Source organism: Perca flavescens, chromosome 2, assembly GCF_004354835.1.
Source record: "Perca flavescens isolate YP-PL-M2 chromosome 2, PFLA_1.0, whole genome shotgun sequence".
NCBI classification, from domain to species: Eukaryota; Metazoa; Chordata; class Actinopteri; order Perciformes; family Percidae; genus Perca; species Perca flavescens.
The window spans coordinates 28,982,756-28,994,056 of NC_041332.1; the positions used below are offsets into that span (position 1 = coordinate 28,982,756).

General features: G+C 42.7%; 1 protein-coding gene across 3 annotated transcripts in view; it reads right to left on the reverse strand.

Moving 5' to 3' along the window:
* znf827 (zinc finger protein 827) overlaps positions 1 to 2,406 on the reverse strand; it is a 73,099-nt gene extending 70,693 nt beyond the window's left edge. For all 3 annotated transcript variants that reach the window (XM_028597400.1, XM_028597391.1, XM_028597408.1), the window contains exon 1: positions 2,067 to 2,406. In XM_028597400.1, the coding sequence (XP_028453201.1) occupies positions 2,067 to 2,109 (43 nt within the window). In that variant the 5' untranslated portion in view covers positions 2,110 to 2,406. The remainder of the gene's footprint in view (positions 1 to 2,066) is intronic.
* Positions 2,407 to 11,301: the final 8,895 nt, after the last annotated feature.

The window sequence follows — 11,301 nt, forward strand, 5'->3', positions numbered from 1 at the left end:
CAACCTCATGCATTTTAATCGTTGGATCTCAAAATGTTCCTAATATGTTACAATGTTTTTTTTAATCATAATAAAACTGGTTTAACCTATTCATTATTGTACATTTGAACCTATCAAAGCCTATCCTTAAATATTTTAATCATAAAGGAGGGCTTGATAAAATCTTAGTAGTGAAAATTTCACTCCAGGGTATATTTGGGTGTTGAATTGGATAATCAATTGCCATTACCCTAGGTGGGCAACTACAGTAGGTGCTAAAACATCATTTCATGGCTTCTACACAACATCTATTTCAATTTTGCCACATTGAGTCATATCACAAAAACATGTATAAACTATGAGTACGTGTGTCCCTGTTAACACAGTGACTCACTCCAGTTGACCAAGACACTTTTTTCTTATTTGGAAGAAAAATGTAAAACTTATCAAAAGTGAGTGAAGACTCACTGTCCAAATATCTCCCTGTCACTCAGTGTCACACACAAACACACACACACACAAAAAAACACACACACACACACACACACACACACACACACACAGTCACCCGGTCTCCACCTCTATGCCACCCAGCCAACCACTGCTATTTCCAAAGTTCAGCCCTAGGTCAAAAACCTGAGCAGATCAGTGAATAAAACAAAATAAAAACGTGCATTTGTGTATATTGTGTGTGAGGCTACAAAAATAATTGTGTAATGTACATTTGATTTAATGTGTCAGACATATTAAACTGTGAAAGGTGCAGGAGCTTATTCATTCCTCATACCCTTTAAAATTAAAAAAGAAAACTATGTAAGTAAACCAAATAAAAAGAGACAACTTGAAGTGCCTTGTTGATGGTGGCTGGCTATGATGAACAGCTGGCATCGTCTGACATTTAAGAAATGAAGATAGTGTCATAAGATAAATGTATCAGGCCGTCGTTGTTAAAAGATGAATCACTCAATTATTCATTACATTTGCATACCAATATGACTAATTGAGCTGTTTGCTTACGCATGTATTGAGCAGAAATGATCAAGAGCAGAAAATGTCACTTTCGGATAATTCCTTTAATAATCCTTGTCTTGCCCACTATACCATCTAAGCAATCCTCTAGTGGCCGCAGTGTGTTATCGCAGCTTTTTATTATCTAGACTGATAAAGGCACAATACGAACATCCAAGATACGGAGGGTCAAATGTACAAAAGTAAACCAACCTCCCACCGAAATCAACAACACAAGAATAACAATAGGTGTATGCTGCGGCACCGCGTTATTTTCAGCAACGTAGTAGAGCATAACTGTCGTTTCCCTTTTCTAACCGCGTTATTGATCGTAGTCTGTCTGCAATGAATGGCTGCAAAGGGAAGGGGGGAAAAACCCTGAACTTCAGGTGACCGACCATGGCTCTGACATAGCCTGCATGCAGACTGGGAGGGGTAGAAAAAAAAATTACATTGGCTTGGGGGTGGGGGGGGGGGGGGGTGAAGAGAAATCTCTTCACACTTTTTAAAGTCGACGACAAACAAGCGCGAACAAATTCGGTTCCGCGATCTGGAGCAGCAAAACTATGAGGCGAAAGTTACACGTTTAACGCCGAGGAAATGAAGTTTACCGAGCGTTGCTAGATAGCGCTATTGCTAACCAGGAACACTAGGGTATGGGGAGCCAGACTCTGGCTTGTCTGATCCGACTGACCCTTCATTTTATTGCGGCCAGACTCCCAGATCCTCCCCTTTCTACCCGAAAAGCGACCTAGCAGAGGCGAGCACATTACCGAAAACGCTCGGCCGTTATTCCTCACACACACACACACACAACCGACACATATGCCAACTGACCGCAACCTTTAACGGAACCGGACCTCTATCGATTATACTCTTAATAAAGCCACGTATCAGTTATCCACTCACTGCCTAGCTAACGTTACCCATCGCCAACAACATGGCTGCCTCGCTCGGACCTAAAAAGGGAGAAATAACCTACGCCGAGTCTTTTGTCTGTTTCACCTCTTTAACCCTAAACTACTGCGCAAAACACACGGAGAGCCGTTAAAATTGAACAAATCGAGTGAAGGACTTACGTGAAGGCAGGCGCTTGGGTTGCTCCTGCTTCCTCCTTGGCATTTTCCCCCGTTTTTAATCACATTCTCGTCCTTGTTTAGGGATAAGAAGAAAAAAGGTTTTTCCCATTGAGACTGGAGGCGCCAGTGATGACAGGGACTTGTTCGTGCACCTGGCTTTGCTCGGTTTAAAGTGTATTGTTGGGGAATGGGAACACAGGCGGAGGAGGTGCCGCTGTTGTTGTTGCCGTGTCTTGACTATGGCTGCTCTCGGTGCAAGTGTGTCTCCGAGCCCCTAACTAACACTAATGCAGGGATCAAAGGGCAGCAACAGCAGAGCAGGCAGGCACGCACACACACTCACTCACACTCACACTCACACTCACACACACACATTCACACGCTCTCACACACTCAAACACGCTCTTGCGCGCACGCACACATTCGAGGGGCTCGCCCCCGAGAGCAGCATACGGACAAGGTGCCCCCAAGCTTTCAGGGTGTATTGCTAAAAAGAAAATGTATTTGAAAAAACAGCAAAGAGGCATAAATCAGCTGAGAGACCAATTTGATCGAGTCGAATTACACCAACGGAATCTATTTAATTTCCTTCCAAATTAATGGTGAGACGATAATAATGTATGCGAATGATGCAAACATGAATGTAGGCTATACGTCAATTTAGACGTTATGAAATAAATAAAGCAGAAGCATGTTAAACATGGATTTAGCTTGCTTTAGTAAAAGAGACAATTAACCACTATAACCATATCTTTATTTTAAATAAAGATAAGTAGCCAATCACAATTGCAGCATGGTAAAATTGAAATGCTAAATTCAAAATGAATTTTATAGGCTAATATTGTCTGGATGACTTAGTCTACACACTGCTTTTGCAAACTTATACATTAAATCTATGCTTTTATGTAACTGTAATACTAATAATACTTTGGACTTTTTAGTAGGCTATCAATAGTATAATAGTACATCAGGGTATTTATATACTCACAAAGGAAGACATTTCATACAAACTCTTTCACCTGAAAAGTTTCTAGTTGCCATTTCACCATGATTGATAAACTATATAGAAGTTGCATGAAGAAAAACAACTAAAAGCTACAACCTGAACAGTAGATTGAATAATAAAAAAACATAATCATTATCAAACATCCTATATTTTAATTTGGTTTATTTCTCTCATCCTCCTCCTCCCCCCCCCCCACACACACACACACACACACACACACTTCTTACACACAGTCTTTATACATGTCAAGCTGCTAATTTAAAAACTGCCTGCTGAGTTATATCTAGAATGTGTCTATTAAAAGAACAGTAAAAAAGGTACATTGTGTGGGAACCAGTATCATATCAGGTGGGGACAATAACCTGTGTCAGTGTCAGTAAAACGTCCAACAATTATCCAACCCAATGTAGTCATCTCCTCATCAAAGTTGAGAGACTAAAACTGGCCAGAGCTGAATCCTCCCCCCTCTCAGCTTGGTGTTGGGGCTTTTTCACAGCGCAGGCTGTCCCCCACTCCCTGCTGTTGGACTCCTCCAGGCTGCGTTCTGTTGGCCTGCCGCGTTCTTTCACACCTCGGCCGTGTGTGAGGAGAGCTGTGTCTTCATCCCTCCATCCTTCCATCCTCCAGTCCTCGTCCTGCCATGGCTTCCACCCACCCCCGGCGGAGGCGCAGGAGGCTCGTTACCGTGGCAATTAGTGAAAAGCCCAAATTAGCCCTCTTGGCTGTCCACAGGTGACAAAGACACTTTGCATTTTTGCTAATTAGGAAACAGAACAACATGATTAAATGGGGCCTATCAGGAAGAGAGTGGACAAACATGTTCCACAAATAGAAAAGAATTACATATTATTGCATCTCCTGCATGAAATGATTAAGACATCCCATTAGGTTTTTCATTTGTGGAGAGGATACTGTTGGGTTGTGATACTGAATATTATAATGGTTTACATTACAATTTTAATAGACTTGAGTGTGTGTGTGTGTGTGTGTGTGTGTGTGTGTGTGTGTGTGTGTGTAAAGACAGCTGTGTTGCTCACCTTCACCTGTAGATGGATAATCTATGGACAGGTGCTCTGAGCAAAGAGTGGATAAGCTGCTACAAGGGAAAGGTTAAATTATTTTTGGTTTTTGCATTTCTTGCATATTGTCTGTATTTCTGTGTGGAAAGCACAAAATATGCAAAGTACCTCAGAGGAAAAGTACTCTGATATCTACTGTGGTTCTGCTGGTAAAACATTCAACTTGAACAAAGAGTTATAAATTAAGGAGTTTGTCCAACATACATGTGTTTGGGATTTCATGCTAGTGCACAGATAAGATAGAAATAAGTTGTAAAAGATGTAAAAGGTGACTTTAAGAGCAAACATACTGTAGACATTTTCTGGTTCAGATCAGTTACCATGTCTATAAAATGCAGTGCAGTGCAGTGCAAACTATATTTTTATGATTCCACTAAATTATTGTAATGTAGCCGCTCTGGTTTGTACGTCTTGATGAAATCACAGATGAATGTCATTGATCTTTGGGTTTTCCGAGAATGATGTTTATACTCACAAATTTTGCATCAACAATCCTAGGGAAGCTGAAATTCTCCTGCTGGATGGCTTAATCAGAATGCTAAATCTTGCTCTGTGTATCCACCCTTTGCTTATTACACCACATTAGTGGTAATTAATCATGGAAAACTCCATGTAATATCAAACTGCATTTACCAGGCTGACTTAAATCAGTGCAGAAATCTAAAACTTCTGCATCCAGTGGCATCATTTCCACTAAACATTTCCATGAACAGAAAATAAGCTATACTAGACTACTTGTGTTTGTCATGATGGTGTTTTGTCCCCAGTTGAGTTTGGTCACCATTGGGAGGTCACAGCCTGTTCCCTGACCCTGACAATGCCAGGCAGCTGAGGTAATGCTGGCAACAGGACAGTCTGCTGATAGTAGCCATGGCAACACTGACATGACCTCACTCAGGGTTGAACCTAAAGGTTATTCCTCATTGCTCCGAGGGAAGAGTGCTCCAGCTATTTATTACCAGCAACAGCGCTCAAATTTCCCAGCTGTAACACTGTACACTACACACATACACTAATGCAAAATGGCTTTTACTGAATAGCCCTTAAATAACACCATAGTAAGTACTGTGCATGTGTGTCTGCTTCTCTAACTAAGTGAAGAAAGAATTGTTTTGTTTCAGTCCCCAATAAAAGGGGCTGGTTCCCTGCTTTGAAAATGGCTCATTTTGTCAGTCGACATTATTACTACTTATTAAAATGGTTCCCTATAGTGGCACAACAGTTAGTGGGGGCCAAATGAGTTTCAGGTGCTTCAGCCGAGGATGGAGCAGACTGGAGAGAAATGAGCTAACTTGCTTATGTCCCTTGGGGGCAAACTGAACATCCTCCAGTTTCTTCTCCTTTTCTCCGTCTCTTTTTCTTCCTCTCCTCTATCCTCTCAGGTCCTGTCCTGTGCGGGCAAGGCAGGTTGGGCTAACGTTATTCTCGGCCAGTCAGATGTTGCCCTGGGGTAAACAGAAACATCTGTCCCCTGCCCAGCCGTGACTGTCGCTGAGTGATAAATCCTAGGGTGGCTTGTGCCAGCGCTGTCCGCCGTGCCACCTGTCCCCCTTCTACACAATATCTCCAACCAACCCCTGCACACACACTTCACCCTGTTTGCACTCGTTCGCCTTCATCCTGATGGTGTGACAGAAGCAGGTGGTTCACTCCCTTTTTGCCCTCTGGCCTTCTATGCTCTCGTCCTCGGTTGGCACATTTATGCAGGGAGCGAGAAGAGTTGTCGCCTCTAGCAAATACCAGCGGAGAGATCCCTGTACCAGGTTATTTAGCAGTGGTCCTAGGAAACTCCAAAGCCTGTAGCAGTTGTTTCCTTTAATCAGACATAAAGTCTGCAGATCAGATAAACTAAGTCTCACAAAGGTCAACAAAATGCTCAGCGAAAAAAAACAACAACATAAAGTGCTGGAGATTTTAGAGGATATGACTTCAATGACAATGGTTTTTACTTATTTAAGGATTTTTATGCAACAATCCAACTGACCTTGTAAATTCAACTGTCAGACAAAAGCATAGACACATACTCACACTTTTGTCTCTGTCTGTCATGTCTTAGACTCCTGCTACCACTTCCTCTCTTTGCTCTACTACTTTACTAAAGTGACAGAGGCAGTTGGCCAACTTCCTGCCCTTTGACCTTTAATAGTTTCCCTGCAGTAAGAAGAAGTGCAAACACACACACACACACACACACACACACACACACACACACACACACACACAGGAGGAGGAGCCTATGTTGGCCTGGGTGAACTGGGGCAGAGGTCTTGCAAAAGGCCCTGGAGGGAAGCGAAGGTCCTTCAACTCAGGGACACGAGTTATTTTAGCAGTGCCAAACCTGACAGGCTGAATGATAATCCCTGCAGTGCCAACACCTTAGTGAATATGCACTTAAGAAAGAAATAGAAATGCTAAAAGCTGAGTAAAAACTGAAAGGAATCAGGGAGCAGATTAGTGACAAACTCCTTACTAACAATTCTGAAAACAATGTGGTCTTTTATCATTTGAAGCAGTCTGCATACTGAATTGCCAAAAATGTTCACAAAAAGACACAAAGTTCTAGGACAGTAACACTGTCTGCCACCTCTCTTATTCACTTTTTTATTCCAAAGGCTCAGGTGAGCAAAACAAATAATAATATAATAATTACAAAAATGTTATGAACAGCTATTCATATGTCCACCCTTTTGCCCTTGGCTGCTTGACTTGTCTATTTTCTTTACAATATGTCTGAATTTATCTAGCAAAAGCCAGTGATACTGTAAATTATCTAAACCATTTAAAATAATATCAAGTGAAAGAGAACTTCAACACTCAAACGTGTGTTCTTTTGAGCTGAACTTTAGGCTTGTGCACGTCTGTGTGTATGATTTGTTTGTTTTATGCCTCTATGTGTGTGTGTGTGTGTGTGTGTGTGTGTGTGTGTGTGTGTGTGTGTGTGTGTAAGAGGACCCCCGCTGATTAATGTCATTTCATATTGTAATGGAGCATGCTGAACATGTTCTGATATCTGTAATGTGTTACCAGTCTCAGCTTGATTTTATTGCCATGGTCTAATAGGATATTGCCACTATCACAATTTGGATTAACTTCCATATCACTGCTGTTAAACCGAGTGAGGTTTGGATGCATGTGCACACAAATGATAGAGAAGTGGGAATGCCTATCAGGGTGGACTGCTCTGGTTGATTAATTTCACATTCAGCACTTCCTTCATAATGTGTCTCTTCTGTTTGTCACCACAATTGTTTTCAATATGAACAGTTACAGCTGCTGTTTTTTTCTCTCATTGATGCTGCGTTGAGGGAGGAAACATGTTTGACCCTGTGTAAAATAAGGCAACGCTGTCAGAATTTGCTACGGGGGACACTGTACTGGCAAGTGCTTTCGAGTTTTTTCGACCAGCCTTTTATGATTAGCTTGCCTCTGACACGCGCACGCACACACACACACACACACACACACACACACACACACACACACACACACACACACACACACACACACACACACACACACACAGGTATAATGAACTCCGGTAAAGAGGTCTGGCACGCTTTTGTCCGGACATTTTTTTGTCAGCAGGGAGCATGGAACTCTATGCAGAGGAGGCTGCCCTTGCTCTGTAGAGTCCTTTGTCTCCCTACATCCCCAAGCTCCACCTCTCTCTCAGACAGCCCTCCAATGGCAGAGCCTTCAGGTGTTGACCTTATCTGGTGGAGGTCAAAGCCAGGTCAGGGATCTGTTGCTAGGCTACCATCAGATAAGTGGCTGGTGTAGGCAGCAGTGGGTAGCTCTGTCATCCAGGGCTTGTCATGTAATCTTGTTCATTTGCAGACAATTGTCTGGACGTCAGAAAGGCTATCTGGCCCATACTGTTGTAATGAAACACATTTAAATATTAAAACCAGCCATGCTGAGCATTGGCAGCTCCACTTGGCACATGCCTTCTTTTTTTTTTTTACAGTCATGCCAACTGTCATGCAGTAACATGAACCCCTTAAATGCGCTTGTGTGGCTGGCTGTGTGGAAAGTGTTGTCGAGGATAGGGTGCTATTCATTTAGTTTTTTTTTTATTTTGTCCTGCACCATTTGATACTTTCTAATGTTAAGCAAATGCAATAACATGATTAAATTAATAAAACCTTTTAATTAACATAAATTATGTATATAATCAGTGTTTAAAAACTTGATATCTTGATTGGGAAAGAACAACTCTACACTCATATCCATCTGTGTAAATACAGTATGTATGTATTTTACTGCAACTACTGTACATAAATAAATGGATAAATTCATTAATGACTAATTTAGGGGGACAGGTGGGAAGGAATCTTGTTGTTTGCTAATCTACAACCTTTAAATAGAGTACAAAGAGTGCTACAGCAGTCTGTTTGAAGAGGGAGGGGGAGGGATGGAGGGAGGGAGGGAATGAGAGAGAAAGAAAAAGAGAGAGATAGTTGTTGCATCTTCACACAAACAGGGTCTGTTCTCCCACTCTGCCATTCCACCACCTGGACCGAGCAATGTTGGAGACTGCGCCACACTGATGAAGGACACCAAACAGGGCAATTTCTGTTCATACTGTGGGTCAAATGGAGTAAGGCGATGTTGACACAGCATCTGTGTCATATCACAAGTTCCTCTTTGGTGACACCTGCATTTTGTCAACGTCACCCTCTCAGCTGTTCAGGTTAACCACCAGGTCTGGGAGGAAGTGGCCTTTGGAGGCCGTGTGAGGAGCAAGACCTGCGACAGTTAGACAAAAAGAGACCTAGATAAGGCACGTGGCAATTTATCCATGCCAGTCCTTGTACTGTAGCTCCAACATGGGATCTCGTCTGTTAGATTGGCGCATTGTGAAAAGAGGTTCTCAGTGTCTGGGCGCTTGCCAGCTGACATTCCACGGAGACAAATTGAGAGAGAGGCTCCGGCAGATTTATCGGGCCATTGGCTCGCCTCAGGAATTCTCTTGTAACATGGCACTCCTGTGAAAGGGATAAAGAAATTAGTGTAAAACAGCCCCCCACGCCACCTCTTCCACAGCATCCGTTTAGCTATCTAGTACTACTATTAACCCCTCTGCCTAACAGTCACTTCCTTTTTTATATATAAATGTGGATGAATACAAGATGGATGGGTCTGAGCTTGAGTCCTCTTATTTCTATGAATATTCAAGAGGGTGGGCAAGAGAACGTTGCTGTATTCTGGCTGTTGAGTCACAGGTCCTCAGTGGCAGGAAGCACTGCTGGTCAAATGACAGAGAGAGAGAAGGAGAGGGAGACATGGAGAATAGAGGGAGATATGCCTGTGTGTGGGATTTGAAAGGAACTGCTCCTGGCTGTCTTGGATATTTATTCCTTTCTAAAGCAATGCAGTGTTTGGAGAAAGAGGCCAGTTGTGTTCTTAATGCTACAGTGAGAATAAGGAGCATTCTTTTGCACTTGCCCTAACAGACTATGGTGTGTGAATGTGTTCTGACCTGTTGTTGATCAATAGAGAATTTTGATTGACTTGTCTGGAGAACAAGATCATGCAAATACACTATTTGACCTTCTTTTTCAATATTAATAGTTACAACCAACCATATATACATCATGAAATAATAAGGATTAATTATTAATTACTGGCATAAGCATCCCTGTTGGAAATTCACTTCCTGGTTTTGCATACAATAGAGCCCTAATGCCATTCCCCATATCATCTGTCAGCATCTAGAGGTTATCTGCCAAGTTGATGAACAGAGAGATTGGCTATGAAACACAAGGTGTCACAGTATGGCAATATGTTATAGTATGCAGGCAGAGCTCATCAGGAAAGAGAGGACGAGCGGCTTTGTTCCAAATGTCACGATGCATATTTATGGGCGCGCTGGAGTGGCTCCTTGTATAAGCACCATTCACCATCTATCAAGCAAACCCACTACAGTGTCTCTTTGACAACTTGGTAGGATAGTGTTGTGTGACAAAGTGATCAAACTGGGCGATCTGCTCATGACTTGAGCCAAATTTTCTTGTGAAATTGTCTGTCATTTAGACAGTCGAGACAATAAAGCATGCTGAGGTTAACAAAGTGTAATTATTAGTTACTGCGCACATAATTATTTTCATGACAGGATGCTTCTAGGCAAACTCATCCACACAAGCCTTGTCATGTTGTTGAAAATTGTTTATTTTAAGGATTATATAATGCTCTTTTTTATTCCCTGATGCAACAAAAAGGATGGAGCTTTAAAATGCATTGCCTTCTTGCCTCAGATTGAGATATTAAAGGGAAGTGAAAGAGGATAAGGTGACATAAGAGGGTGTCAAACAAAAAGACAGACAGACAGATACAAGCAGAGCCCTCAGCATAAACTCCACTGAGCTTTCATTCCACTAAGGGGGATCTCAGGAGAGTTACATGCTGGCTGGCTGGCTGCGCCTGGGCCATATAGCATAGGATGGGCAGTCTGACTGTCTGTTGTGCCGCTCCTTGGGGAAAGAACATGGCTCCAGGGCTGTAGCTGATTTGAGATGGTCCCAGGACTAATCCCTGGGGAACACCAACCAGGCAGAATTGGTTCTCTGAACCTCTTTTTAGGCTTTTGAAAACAGTGGAGCTTGGTAGCTGTGGAGAGGCGAACAAGAGGAAAGCTTTCATTTTGACTGTGAGCAGCTCAGTGGATTTCCTCCAAATTACAGAGAGTGATTACATCCCACCTCGTCTGCCTCGCGCCACCCCCTTCTCTCAGCATGTGGCCCCCGGGCAGCCAACCACTGTCAACTGTCAGTGCTCACAGCTGAGTCATTAAGTGGAAGTTGAGCGATGTGTCATTGGCACGGAAATAATAAGGAGCAAAACCCAAAGCAAAGGGACACTCGTTGCACCCTGTGGGTAATTTACCAGTGCTTATACATTTGGATTCTTTATTGCACAGTTACAGACTATGACCAAGGGATTCAGGACTCTTATAGGGGTGGATGTGAAAGTCTGACCCCCTGTTTTGCATCGTTACATGAACAGAGAGCAGGCATGGAGGGAGTCACAAGAGCTTTGAACAAGTCAGCCATTTAAAACAACCCTCGGTGCCACAGAGGCAACAGATCCAAGCATCAAGGCATGCAGCTGAGGTTTCCTGGCCCCTTTTTGATGGAAGAAAGGTTTCCCA